Source organism: Aphis gossypii, chromosome 1 (genome assembly GCF_020184175.1).
Source record: "Aphis gossypii isolate Hap1 chromosome 1, ASM2018417v2, whole genome shotgun sequence".
Lineage (NCBI taxonomy): Eukaryota > Metazoa > Arthropoda > Insecta > Hemiptera > Aphididae > Aphis > Aphis gossypii.
The window spans coordinates 56,331,477-56,347,575 of NC_065530.1; the positions used below are offsets into that span (position 1 = coordinate 56,331,477).

A 16,099-nucleotide genomic window follows, 5' to 3' on the forward strand; every position below is an offset into this window, starting at 1 on the left:
CAGTATGTATGCTCTGGTTGGGTATTGTGCCGGCAATAAGAGTATCCCTTTTCATGTAAAATTACTATATAAATAATCGATCATTACTGACCTGAATTCTATTTCAGTGTAATATATCACCCACTCATTAAGACAAATTTGGTAGTCGTTTTGTCATATTTCATCAAGGTAATTAGTGATGTCCACGCATAAAAACTGTAAATGCAGATATGGGATTTCTAAACTTTCCGGCCATTGACCACTGTAATACTTGTAGACTGCAGGTGGTGTCCAATGGTAGGCTAATTGCCAATAGTGATCAAAAACAGTCCCTCTAGCTGTTGGTCTCTGTACTTTAAAACGATTGTTCCAGTGATTTGATAATGGTAAAAGTGATGCAAAATTTCTGAATCCTCTTATAGTTCCAAAAAATCTATACAATTACACTGTCGTAAGTATTATCTATAAGATATAAAAACTCATCTAATAAATATAAGTTAGAAACTGAATCTAACTTCTACTATATAGGTTTCAATTAGTGTATCTATAATAATCATTGTACTTATATAGTTAACAATTTTCCACTATATCTATATTCGTGTATCGTATATATTACACCAAAAACATCATTTTGACAAAGTTGGTTTTTATTTCAAAAAAAATTATAAATTGTAAATTTATACTTGTCATTATTATTACAGTAAAATTAAAATATATTATTTTATTTACAAAGGTCTATATTTTTTATTTATTTTTCAGATTCTCATTACTTGTATAGAGTGTGTGCAACAATTTATTTAGCTAAAAAATGTATACAATTAGCCGGGACTTTCAGACTTAAATTTTCTATTACATAGTGTAATGAGTAATACTGAAACAGTTAATCATTTCTGATAATATTTGCTTAATTTTAATCTTTAAATCAAGTAAATATTTTTAGTCAAAAAAAAAAAAAAAACAATAATCGATTATCATTTTAGAAACAGTAAAAAATAATTTAATATACACAAGAAAACTATTTATTTTATAAAATCATTAAATAATACTTAATACAAAATAGAAGCTTCACTCTCAGAAAACTAAATATCAAGAATAAATTGTATACTCATTTTATTTATAAATAGCATGTGAAATATCCCCAAGGTTTAAAATAAATTATGGGGCATACAATTTTAAAAAGATGACGAGCCAAATCCTAAATGAAATAGTTCTTGGGTGGACAATTAAGTTTTCAACAAAAATTATTGTTTTTAAACGTAAGAAATGGCCTATAAATAAAATTATTTTTACGAATTATTAAAACTGGGAATTATATTTAAAAATTAAATAAAAACAATTAATATGAAGTATAAAATATAAAAGGAATTTTTAAAATTGTATTTTTAAGATCATTGAGATTGTCGATACATTGTTATGCTGGGTGAAATTTTAAGCTAATACAAATTTAAAGCAAAATATAAAACATTGTAAAAAAATAAATCGTGTAGTGTGCAAATCAGGCCCGCTAGTAACACAATACGTATCATATGTTTTATCACGACTATAATATGTTTTATAACGATGAAGGACTGTTAACTTGAATGTTAAGCATTTTTTTTCCACACAAATGCGACGAATTACTCATTCAACCCTGTACATAAATACACAAGCACGCACACACTCATCAAAAACCTTTAATTTATTGTACGAACGAGAGAGTTACACAAAACGAAAGTGTTCCAATAGCGGTCGGGTTGATCGTATTGTTCAGCCTTTAGGTATATATTATATTATTATATAAATTATGTAGCGGTACCTACGTTATTGCACACATTGCGAGTCGTATCAGTTTCCAAATCAAAGGCGAACGACGCGACGTTTCACGCAATTATTCCGCGATACATCGACCACATACCTACCTGCTTACACAATATAGCGATAATAATAATATTATGGGGTGCGATAAATCATAAATTAAGCGTGTTTTTAAATAATAATTAATGACACGAATCCGCAGGATCGAGAGCGTTTGAATGGAAAATAACGAACGTAACATAATATGTGTTATTACTTATTATTTACGAATACATCTGACGCGACAATCGTTGAGTTATAAATTAACCCATAACTGCGATACTTAATTAGTAGATATATTATATTCATTATTAGTATACAGCTGTTTGATTAGGAACCACTGTTGTATTTATATTATTACTATGTAAATCTTTTTAGTTTTTTCGTTTCAATTGGTTTAGTTTGATAAGGTAACACATGATTTTATGTCATATTATTATTATTTTCATTAAGTGTGTAGGCAAACTTGTAGAAATCAACTTCACATACTCCAGAAATGAGGTCGTCACCCATAAATATCCAAAGACGACGTGTTAGGCGTTCAATATATGTGGGGTGAATCTAATTACTATAACGACCTTTGGTCATTACTAGCGGGAATCATACGAAAATGACTGAACTAAAATATAACAAACAGATTATTATGAATAAGCTTATTGAATAATTTTATGTTTTATAATTTTTTTGTTTTTTATCTTATACTATTTTTTTGTTTGTCTACTTATTTTGTTATGTTTATAATAGTCTTGTACGCCAATGGCCTTTGTTGTCGAAGTCCAAATAATAAAAAAATTTTCTTTATATATTTAACAAAAACTAAAGGGTTTTAACTTTTAATGCATAATGTATCTGGTCTAATTTAATCCAGTCAAGAGATTTTAGCCAATTCACGTTTAATTCTTCACTGCGGGTATGATACATGCAGATTTACACGAATTATATTATTATGTTGTATGTGTATAAATATATATGTAATAATAATATGTACCAAACGTTTTGTATAATTATTATAACATAGGTAGATTCATGCGAGTAATTTATCGTTACTTTTTCTACCGTATACACGTTTCTACAAGTTTTTTCTTCTTTGGAAAAATCCAAGGTTGTGTCGACTTCGTTAATATCATCACGACGTTTGAGTATCTACCACCTAGAATAAGACTTGTACTAGTATTACTTGTAAGCTTCTAAGCAGTATGTATTTGAGGCTTCTGAGTTCACTCTCACAGGGAGATTACAAAAGTTTTGCTGGAAAAGTCTCTTTTATACCTGATTTAATGATATAGAACACTTTGATGTTTAAATGGAGATATATAATATTATTATTTACTTTTAAGACAATTTAGTGTTGCTTGTATATTATTATTCCACGCCTACATAATTGTTTTTTGTTTTGTTTAGTTTATAACCAGTTAATCTTTACACAAAACTGTATAATGTCATATTATTATTTTTGTTACTGCAAAAATTAGTTCACTGATCGTCGCTTATACTATATAATATGTATTTTTTATTGCACTTATGAGTTATAATATTATACAGAATAATTCATTTAACTGGATGTAATAATTAAAAATTTTCCTAGTTCACATTTTTGTTTTTGAAAATAATAGATTTTTATTTAGGTAATTTGAATTTTTTCTATAACAGTTATAATTACAAAAGTATATATTGTGATTCTGATCATGAAATAAAAGTTGTCACTAGAAAAATTGAAAAGTAAAAATAATATTTATTGCTTATGTTTTATTCTAATGTAGTTTGGTTTATAGCCTTATCCCTTATATAGGTAAATAACTTCTAATAAAACTTCTAAGTATATAATTAAAACAGACCAGTTTTTTTTTCAAAAATATAAAGATTGGCTTAGATTACTTAATAGTGTGACCAGTCAGTTAAACGGATCACTCCGTATATTTGTGGACGAATTAAAACCAGTGCCATTATATTATTATTATGACACGAATCTTGGAAAATCTACTGCGTGCGGAATACACTGGCTCTCTTTTGTGCACGTAATATTAATAATACGTTGCAGTGTGCAAGCGTGTGCGTGAGTATAATACATATATATATATATATACAGTGCCAGTTGTGTTTGAGCATAATATAATAGGTATAATAAACGCCAAATGAGAAATTATATAGCACCCACTCTAATATAATTTTATGCATTTCGATAACCCGTAAAAACACCGATAAAATGATTGAGATTTATATACTTACCCATGTATAATAATAATATGAACCGGTAGAAACGTTTGGTCGATCAAAAATCCGGGATTAAAAACGTATGACGGTTTTTGAAAACGCCATTCCGCAGGAAATTATTTATTCGAAATACCTGTCGATATATTATATAAATAATAATAATAATAATAAAACGTAAAACCAGTTGAAATCGTATATTCACAATATTAATCGATGCGCAGTTTCATGTTGAAATGAATGTATAAAATATATGTATAATGTATTTATTGATGAGCATTTACCGTCAACGTTATATTACGGCGTTGACAATAAAATAATTAATTAATACAATAATCCGTTCGCATATAATAGGCGATTCTAATACACAACACGTGTTTAAGTATTATCGTTATTATGATTTAATGAAACCTGTCAATCTACACAAACACTCATAATTTTATATCTAATAATATAATATAGACCGATATACCGAATAAACCGATTGCATATTTTTTAATTTTTTTTAACCATTTACTGGTTGGCTTAATTGATAAGTTAATTGAGAAGTATCTTATACATAATAATATATTGTCGAGCCATTTAAGTTATATAGGTACTAACATATAACTTAAAGTAGTTAATTTGTTAATAGGTAATAATAATGATAATAATAAGCAGGTATCTCAATGGAATTGAATAAAATGTGTAGGTACTGCATTTAACGACTTTACCACTGTGTCACTTACTATTCGCATTTCGTGGTTTTGCAAGTAATACAAGTTTGGTATACTCGTAATATTATGTTTGATATTGGTCATAGTTGTTTTACAAGGGGTAATTGGTAAACGCTGTAACCACACGTCGATCGAGTTGTAATATTTCAACTTCACGGTAATCTGTGGTATGAATAGGGTCAAAAACACGAATTGAACAATTATGCAGAAGTTGAACAGCGCCTTTAAGTACAGCTAGTATGGTTTAAAACTTTAACCTTGGATTGTATAAGCTGTAACCATAATAAAACGTGATCCGAATGTAACCCATCATAATATTTTAACGAATAACTGTAATAATAAAAGAAATTTTGATTTATAACTGGGACCTGAAATTCGATAAAACTATCGGTATAAAATCGCTCAATTTTATTTTGGTTTGAAAATAATTCAAAATTATTTCATAAAAAATAAAAATATAGTATTATATGACTTTATTTTAGGTAAATTAAATATTTTCCGTTTTGTAACCGAAACCAGTAATCCATCAAATTTATTTTAATTAAAATATACATCACCTGTTAAAATAATAACTCCTGTGTCGCTAGGACTGCTATATTATTAGAAGCTAAAATCTTTAACTACTTGATAAAAATAAAAATATATAGGTTTGTGAAGTGTTGATTTTGTTCCCAACTATTATAAGAAGCAGCGGATCGTCCAGAGGAGGTAAGGTACTCTTAAGTCTAGATTTCGAGTCGGACGACCGATTTCTGATCCGAATTTCACACTCACACACGCACACGCAAACTGCTGTTTGCGAATAATTTTATTTTTATTATTCGTTATCCGTCGTAGGTTTTATAAAATATAATAATATACACTCCCGCCATAGATCTTTCACCCATAATAAATTTTGAACAGTGACGGCGGTAGTGGTTTAATATTATGTTTGTCATTATTAAAATTCAGACCGCTAGAAACGTGCCATTAGACGACTAGTCGTAATTCAGTCTCGGCGAATATAATAACAATAAATAATAATAATTACGTTTTAAACTCGAAAACACATTTTAACGTGGTTTTTTATTATATATATATATATTATAATATAATCAAATCACATGATCGATAGCCCGCAACAAATTTTATTTTTAACGGCCATCAATACACACTCACACACACATATGCATGTGCAAGTGTGCATTATAACACTACGTAACTTTTATATTATTACTGTAGTTATCAGTACTTTATATAAGTTTACATAGTGTAATATCCTGATAAACTCGTCGGCGACTGAAGAAACACACTATATTTTGTACAAGAACTATATTATAATAATTTTATATAATAATATATTCCAGTGAAAACGACGAATGTTTATTGGGGTACAGTTTGGTATACGGAGTGGTTTTCGCAAGGGACGGATTAACGTCGCCGTTCCGCTTTAACGAATGATTGACATAAATTATTATAATACGATATACACATGTGAATTTTGTGTTATAGGTAGCACGTGTTTAATGGTAACGACAGTATAATATATTATTATTGTACAGAGAGCACGTCGTACACGATTTGACGTTGTTCCAAATTTGGAACCACTTTCGAGTCCGATCGTCTTGATAATAGATTGTGCAAAGGTGCACAAACTAATAAGAATAATTAAATTTAAGTTAAACGAACACAATAGTATTAAGTTAGAAGTTAATCGTTAACAAATAATAAATGAAGTTCGAAATTAAAAACAAGTTATGTAATCAATTTTTTTAATCAGTACGCGGGCAATATAAATAGTATTTTGTGCCTATTAAAATATACCTAATATTATTTTATCAATGAACACACCTAACAAATATTATAGTATCATAGTTATCACATAATGCTGCTATTATTATAATACTAGATTATTGCTACTAATAAAAAAATAAAACCATTAACACCAATAATAAGTATCAAAAACATTTTTAATTTTAACATATAATAGCTGGAAAAAGCTAGGTTGTTTAGTCATTTAAAGTAGTTAATTAAAAAATTATAAGATATTTAGCGTTAACTTTGAAAGTTAAAATTATGAAACATATTGCAATACAATACTATACATATAAAAGTGCACAATTCACTTTGTGAAATAATATCACCGAATCCTCGTCCGTTTACACACCCTGAGAATAAAGCCAATAAAGGTAAATGATAAAACGTTAAAAAAAAAAAAAAATAGATAAACGCTATGGTAATTCATTGAAAATTTCAAAAATCGTGCGGCTGTTACAGTATATTTTAATACCTATAACATAGTAAACGGTCGCAGTCTCCGGCAGACGAGACGAATACGAGACGGAGAGCAGATGCAGGACGGTCGGGTATTAATGTATTATTCTCAAAATGATAATAATATAATGTATTGTATATAGCATAATATTGTATTCGGTTTTCGTCCCGACGACGACGTTATTTATTTCGTTTTACAGATTCCGAAGACGAAAGCTGCCGGGCAACCGGTCGTAGTAAATCACGCGGCGGCGGTCGACACAATTAATTGTTCGGCGTTATCATTATATTATTATTATTATTATTATTTGTGTGAGCGAGAAGCACACACACACACGCATGCATATATATTTTATCACCATTCACGATCGAATCCCCGGACAACTCCGATTCGAATCCGTCAAAAACAACGAAGGCGGTGGTGGCGGCGGCGGGTAGAATGGCTCTCGCGCACCGAAAGAATATAATTTATAGGTCCACTATACCGCGGTCGTGTGCGTGCGCGCGTTCACCAGCGAAGAGGGAGTGCACCTATATATTATCATCATCTGTAACCCGTACGTATATTATAAGAGTGCGCGCGGAGGTTGGGGGGGGGGAAGACGACAGCGACGACCGAGAACTGAGTTGAAGTGTAGAAGGAGATGATGAAGAAAAAGGAGAAGACGACGTCGACGACGACAACGACGGCGTTCGAGCTGGATCGACAACGACGAGGACCGCGGAGGAACGAGTCAAAAAAATTTATGTGCGTTATATATGTTATTATTATATTTTATATATTATGTTATGTGCGGCCGAGGTTGGGCCCCGCCACGGAATTCCAAAAGTCTGATAAATCATCAACGGATGTGACACGAGTACACGACCCGGTGGCGGCGGCGGCAGTCTTTATACACACACTATTATTATATTATTACTTCATAATATGATATACATATACATAATATTATATATTATAATACGTATGTATATATGTTTCGTCCTCGCGCTGACGGTTTCCAATTAACTGGAAGCACCTGAAACGCGTACGACTCGTCGACTGTATTATTATTATTAAACATAATTTGGCCGCCACACGACCGTGTTTTTTTTTTTTACGCTCTCGGAATATACGAATTTCGTGTGATTATCATATAATAATATTATTAATAATATGAGCGAGTACGACGTCTCAGTTGTCTCAGCTCACACCGCGTAACATGTATATTATGATATTGTATTTATAGACTTGGTGCGATGACGACTTACGTCTAAGTGCTCGGATCGTATATTCTAATAGTATGATGTGTACTATGTACAATTATTATGAGTTTTATTAACGAACAAAACGCCGACCGTCATCATAATTTTCGGTATGTACCAAAATATTATCATGATGTTTATATTGTTCTCGGGGTCAAAAGACGGGAATGCTACAAAAACGTATTTAACAGTTCGTGTAGAAAATTCGTCAAACTTTTATTCGGACAGTATCGATGGCTATAATAAACCTACGCCTAAAGATGTTTTAGTCGAATTGTGCGTGACAGTTGTGGCTATCGGACGGTAATAATAAACTTAAATTTAAGTACTTACTCCTTTTGTGTCGACAAGAAGAAAAATAAACAGATGGAGTTTTTCGAATTCTGTATTTTTAATAACCGTGTTTGACGAACGTGTCATGTTTTTCCGCCCGATTTCTTTATTATTATTTAACAGCGGTAAACGCAAAACGAAAACGTATCTAATTTGGTTTTTTCGATCCGTCGGATTACGATTTTCGTATAAGTATATAACACAATAAACGTTTATAAATATCATATTATTATCATGTATCTCTAGTAAGTCGTTCCGAGTCCGAGTTGCTTCCTTCTTCCTCGTGTTGTAAAGTCGTATTTATACACTGTAATATTGCTCTATGAATCACAATCGTTACGAATTACCTAATCCACGTGTGTGTACCTACTACCTAGTACGCTGCAGTACGTGTAATCAAAACGATACGCAAGATTGATAGATATAACTATCACATGGGTTTTGGAGAAAGGCTGAACGTGCGTCCCTTTATAATATACACTCTCTCGTCTTCTAATTATTATTATTTGAACTAAAATGGTAAGTGTGAATATACGAATATAGCACGTTTTTATTATTTTTATTAATATTATTATATAATAAGCGCTATCGTCCCGTGTATTAGGTGTACATCGTATACAGTGCGATGCGATGTTGACACTTGGCGATCTCCGGAGTTTTACAACACACAGTCAGCATAATGGTTTATTCATAGAAATTGATTAGATCAAAGTTTATCAATATAATTAGTAATCTATTAGAAATAATAACCACGAATTAAAATATAATATATTTAGGTATGTTATATATATTATATATTTTAATTCGTGATAATAACTAATACAATTTCATATTATAAAAATATAAAATTAGGTACCTATATCAATTGTTGTTGTTGATTATTAATTATTATCAACTAATAATCTAATAGCCAATACTGATGTAGATTGGCGAGTATATATTTAGGATGCATTTGTCGAAAACATAATATACAGCCGTCATAATATAGTATCTTTGATTGCTCATAATAAGCGGAAACGTAATTGAATGTCAACGATATTGTCAGGAAAGTATGTTTTCAACAAATATAATATATATTATCCTGGTCTGGACGTGGCTTTAGAATGTAGTGAATAACATCGTGATAAAAAATATTTTGAAATTAGTTTAATTGTATTGGAAATATTTTAGTAATTCTAAATTCTAATTTTTAATAAAGAGTTAAGAAAAATTTTAAATATTTTAATACTTACGACTTCTCTAGAAAATGTTTAGATTAACCCATCATTTTTTTAGTTTCCATCGTTTATTTTCATAAGTTCTGGACATAACTTTTGAACTCCTCAAAGCACAAACTGGATTTAATTTTCAATAAAAACAGTTGTCAACGTTGAAGATTGAAGTATTTTTATTTTTCCAAAACGCAACCACGGACATATAAAGTAAATTTAAATTAAGAACACACGTAATTATTGTAAAACCAATACATTCATTGTTCCACTTGGAATCTAAACTATAATACTTATCTAAGTTCCTTCTTATATACATATAAAATCAAATATTAAGTTATTTTGTTACTATGTTTCGTTTGTAAAAAAAATAATATATATTGTCGTCTTTAAACATTAATTTTAAATTATTATGTGGATCCCTTACCTAATTGGCACATAAATACCTTATTTAATTAAGCTTGGAAATACTAGTATTAAGAAACGCAATGATTATCCCTATAAATACTATTTTATAGTTTATCGATTTCAATTTGTTTTTTAATGTTTAAAGACAATATACATTTTTTAACTAAAAAAGAACTTTTTGTTTGAATATTTCTTACCTAATATTGCGAAATGTTAGTTTTTTTTATTTAATTTAATATAAAATATTTAATTATTTGTATCTTTATAGAAATACAATTGAACAATATTAAAAAAAAGTTAACTTTAACCTATCCAAACTAAAGTTGTTTATAATATTATATATTATAGTATTATACATTATTTAACTGTTTCAGAAATAGACGTTAGATTATTGGAATTTCTTAGTTTTCCGATGACAGACGAGTTTTGTTATTAGCCTAATATTGTTAAATTCAGTTTTATTTTACTGCAATTCCTATGTGGCGAGTTTTGAATTTTAACGGCATATGAGATCTATAAGCTCATTAAGATTGGATATTGACGACTTAAAACGATGGTAGTATCATATAGGTACGTGTCATTTATTTAAAACAATTATTTTGGTAATGAAAAGAAGTGCATACCTACGTAGTCAAAATATATAATAAAATATAGTCGATAATACATTCTGATTGGCTGTTAGACGTGAAGCCAAACACACCATGATTTCAATACTTTTCTATCTTGTTTATGTATTATTACAGTATAATAGAATAACAATATTGTGGGTTAAACCGGAAATGATGAGTATTTGATAGGTAATTATGTTATACTATGATGTATTTCCGGGTTTTACTCATGACTAAAATATATAGTATTTATAAGTATAATATAACAATTCAATTAAAGTAAATTAATTAGTAATTATTATAGTAACCATATACTTTAAACTTTACTCTTTAAATGTTATTTAGTAAATATTAGCGAAATCTTAACTTAGTGACTATGGAATTTATCAAAATTTTTAATATAAAATATGCATAATGACCCTATTGGAATGTCTGAAAAATGAGATTCAAATTATGACAGTTGTTTATTATATACCTATATAATACTTGGGAATTTAGATCCATTTAAAAAATAAAATAATTATTTAGAAATTATAAAAATAATTAATATTAATTTAAGCAATATAACAATACAATTATATAATTGTTCGTTAGACAATAATTTATTTTACGTCAATATGTAAGTGTTACGACAAAATTGATTCATAAGTATTGACGAAGGTACTATAATGAATTATCGATATTTATTAACAAGTATACACATAATAAATATTTTAATACGATAATATAGTATCAGCAAATTTTATTGGTACCAATAATACCAACTAATTCACTCGTCATTTTGTTCTGGTAGATCAATTATTTAATTTTTACATTATTTTTATATGAAGTCGAACATAACGCTCTGTCAAGAAGTTCATAAGTTTGCACTGCATATTGTTATATTGTAAAGGTAGTATATAATTATTATGTAAGTACACGTTGTCGCTGCGAAAACAAATATAATCGAATAATTTTCCAATACACTACCACAATATGTATAATATTGTACACAAATGCGAATTTTCGACAGACATAGAAATAACTAGGTATACCGATAAATTACTTAGACTATTAAAGTTGTGTTGTATTTTGAGAGTTTCAATAAATTGTAGATTTCATATTATTGGGATGGGCGCAAAGCATATTGAGTTATATAATTAAGTTTCCGAGTAAAATAGCTAATAGATGATTTTGGGTTAAATTATCGTCGAAATGATAAAATAATTTATAAATTATTTTATCTAAGTTATAAATTATAATGAATAGTGACGTGTTAAATAAGAGATGCAGAGGAGACAACTGCCTTTATGCGAGGTGGATTTTCTCCCTCCAAAATTTTTCGTCAAATTATCAAATGCTTTTTCAAGAAAAATTCAATATGCAATCAAAATATTAAAAACATAAGTATCGTATTGTTATATTAATATTTTGTCTAATAATAAGACAGTTTCAATTATCATGGTTACTAATGGTTTGTTCTGTGACAACTCCGGCCCATCATTGTTCGTACAATATCAAACACGCATACTTTACCTATAGTAAAGCCCTTTACCTATATTCTAACTATTCAGAAATTCATACCTGCAATGGTGGGCATTAACTTAACTAGTCAGTTATTTTTGTTTTAAACTTATCAACTTATTCAGTTAAATTTTATATTGTTCTAACTAAGATTTTTACACTTAATTATCATTATTGTACAGTTAATTTTTTTTTAATTAATTTTTTTTATGTATAAATGTAGCCTATAAGTTTCTAGTAACAATGTAGTATATACTATAAAAGTAATTTTAAATTTTATGTTTACACAGTGCTAAGCGTCTTAGTAAATATTTGTACAAATCAAAATAATAGTGCAATTTATGACTTATGAATATTATGATTTATATTAACTTTTAACTTATCTAGTTAATTTTTTCTTTTTGTTAACTTTTAAACTGTAACTGAAGACAATTTAATTGAATTAACTTAACTAGCCACAGTTAATTATTTTCATTAACTTGTCAACCTTTGCATACCTGATAATGCAATTCAAATCCGCTTGAATACTGTTATCAAACGACAAACCACAAAGTTTTAATTTATTGTAATTATTATTATGTATTGTTAACCAAATTATTATTGAAGATTTATATTTTATTAATACAATTATATATGACTCTAATTATACAGTACACTGCAAACATAATAATACTAATATATCAATTTTGTGTGTTGCACTATTATATTATATTATGTCATCAACAGTAGACTATTTAAGTATGAAGATTTTAAAATAAAAATATCACGTGATTTCTTTAATCCTTGTTTTAAGAATTTTCATGTCACTGAATTCGTAAAAATATCGTTCCACGGTGTGTAGGTATATCATATAATATTAAAACTACACAGTTTTATACAAATCTACGTTTTAAGAAACATAAAATTTATCAACATTATATATTATACTTTATACTTAAGTTATTGTTGTACAGTAAACATACTAATTTTAAGTGTCTGGCGTATTTAATTAATTTTATTGTGTATAGGTATAGAGTAAACGTTTAATTTATTTTAGTTAAAATCAACATAGTTTAAATTAAATTGGCATGTTTTTGATTTTAACTAAAACTTACTATACAGTATACACTATACACATGTTGTTCAATAACAGTAATTATTAATACTTAGTAGGTAACTATAACGTTTTCTGATGAAACGATAATAGTTGAACTATTATTTCTCATCGCAAACAAAAAAAAAAAAAAAAAAATTGATACTTCTTTGTGAATATAATGTATATAAACTTTAATAAAATATTCAAACATAATAGTTTTGTATTTGATGTAAAGTTAAGGCTGTTGAAAGCGGACCGTTTTCAAGGGGTTGGATATAGGCAATATTCTATAATTTTTGTGATTTGCTGTGTGAGTGTGTGCGTAGTGACTGATCATTAGTGTGCGTGAGTTCCCCGAACGCGTAATTATTATGTTTTATCAGTAAAATAGTTTACTAATAATTTTATTTCCGCCACAGCATGTAATAGGTAGTATTGACAAGACAGATAATTCACATAGTTATCGATTTATTATATTACAAATACTTATTATAGAAAATCATATTTTTAATTTCATCAAGACAGCTTCTTTTCTGATATACCGGACCTAATTGGTAGTCCTCGGTCAAATCTCGGATCAATTATTTCAGGCAATAAAGAATCCATGTAAAATGTCGTTACAAACGGTTCGATTTTTGAATTCCAAAATTCGACGTCTTTTTTTATTTTGTCTACTATAAAACCTAAAATAAAGACGTTTATAAAGTTGAACGTATAAATTATAATATTTTAGATCCTACGTCTATTATAATAGTCATATAATAATTACCTTTCGGAGTCCACACAACAAAATAACAGTAGTTCCTCTCTGTAATATTTAGTTGCGCTTGAACTTGATAATAATAATTATCAGTTTTTTTTAGAGTCACTTTTTTACCATCGGATATCATGTATTTTATTTTTTTTTTATCTACTGCTTCTTCTGGAGTATATTCTTTTATGCTTGGAGGACATTTTATTTCGATGATACCGTCTTTGCCTATTAACCCGTCAGGACTCGCTGCGAGATATGGCTTACTTTTATGAATGAACAATCCTGATGGTTCGATTTTTTCCTTTATGGTTTTTTGGAATGCATTTCGGGCAACTGATTCATTTTCAATACCATACCTTGGAAGAACATTTTATAAAATTAGTAATATATACACTTACTATTATAAAATAAATAAAATAAAAATAAACTACAAACCTAGTAGAAGAACTTCCTTGGAAAATATCATATAAAATATATTTTACAGTATTCGCTCGCGAAGTAGTAGGTCTTAATTTACATACTTTGCCAAAATTTGATGCCGTGAGTCGTTGTTTTCTAAATTTTTTCCAATCGTCATTTTCTTGTTGTCCGATAGTATTTCTTTCAATCTTAACTATTTCATCGACGGTTAAATAGATTTTTTTTAAAAATGCATTTTTTTTGGCATCGTATTCTTCGAGTGGCATATCAATTATACCTATTCCAATGTCTACAGCTCCATAATCTTCATCTGGTCCAGCAATACATTTTTTTTTCTTCTCAAATTTTCTATATATTAAATTATGCATAGTTACACTTTGACAGAATCCCTCGACAATTATATCGGATTCCATGGCAGTAGAAGTCCCATCCCAATTTTTAAAACACTGATGAGATGGAGATTCTTTTACGCCATTTTCATTTTTTTGGCAGACTGAACAGTGTTTATTACGTACACCCATAAAAAGAACTTTTTTGGTCCTGTACCCGATGATAGACGCCTAAATAATAAATTAAACAATAATGTATTACGTAACTAAATATAAATAATTAAAGTACTAAAAAATATTTTTTAAATATCTGAATGTACTTACTACACCAGACAAAGCATTATAGCCACTTTTATAAGATCTCTTCGACCATGCGCCATCAGCTATCACTGTAATTAATGGAATTCCTTTTTCGTTCACATTATTTTCCATTATAGCTAACGCAGCTTCTTCTTTGCCAGCATCGATCAATGCATCAAAAGCCAAATCTTCGGTGTGCTTTTTTACATTATTGTGATACTTCTGGTAACTTGGATTGGACATATTCGGCATATTTAAAAATGCTGTAAAAGTGTCCAATTGGGAAAATCCTTGCCCAGTATTCATAACTGCTGTAACCACTGCTGTATTTATGCACACCGATGAAGAATCATTACTTTCACTGGTTATGATTTCTAATTTGTTGCATATCGTACATTTAAAAATAAATTCGGAATAAAAACCATTTTTCTTTTCATTTATTAAAGTTAAATCTGCAAATGTGCAGCCAAAAAGTGGGTGGTTGATTTTCTGAATCGAATTAAATAAGTGATTTATATCAACAATACGTCTACCACCACAAATAAACCTAATGGAAATTAAAATAATAAAAGTAAAATTAATACTATTTACTTTGAGAATTATTATTTTGCTTATAAAAATTCTTATATGTGGGTTAATATAAGCTATACATGTTATTAATGACATACAATAATTTTGATTTTTATTATTTTTTTTAAATTTTTTTATTTATTTCTTGAAATACAAAAGATGAGTAAATTGTTCAGTCAATATTATATAATTATATGTATTAATCTAAAATATATTATTTTGTTCTAAATATATACATTATTGTACCTGTTATTTTTGTGTTGATCTTCATAATATGTTTCATTACTCTGATTTGATGTATTTATAATCTATAAAAAATGGATAAATAGGTATATATACATATAAATAGGTACCACC

General features: G+C 28.5%; 1 protein-coding gene across 1 annotated transcript; it reads right to left on the minus strand.

Moving 5' to 3' along the window:
* Positions 1-13,885: 13,885 nt before the first annotated feature.
* Positions 13,886-15,415, minus strand: LOC126552164 (uncharacterized). The gene is made up of 4 exons (XM_050206820.1): positions 15,197-15,415; positions 14,559-15,103; positions 14,139-14,479; positions 13,886-14,052 (listed from the first exon to the last, which is right to left on the minus strand). The coding sequence occupies exons 1-4, from the start codon at positions 15,413-15,415 to the stop codon at positions 13,886-13,888; spliced, it is 1,272 nt and encodes a 423-aa protein (XP_050062777.1).
* Between the last annotated feature and the right edge of the window lie 684 nt (positions 15,416-16,099).

Bases quoted from the DNA above. Each gene is read 5' to 3' on its own strand.
- LOC126552164 (XM_050206820.1), bottom strand. From the start codon at position 15,415: ATGTCCAATCCAAGTTACCAGAAGTATCACAATAATGTAAAAAAGCAC. The intron at 15,104-15,196 runs GTAAGTACATTC...TTTATTATTTAG, and splicing joins ATAATGCTTTGTCTGGTGTA to GCGTCTATCATCGGGTACAG. The intron at 14,053-14,138 runs GTAATTATTATA...TCTTTATTTTAG, and splicing joins TGTTGTGTGGACTCCGAAAG to GTTTTATAGTAGACAAAATA.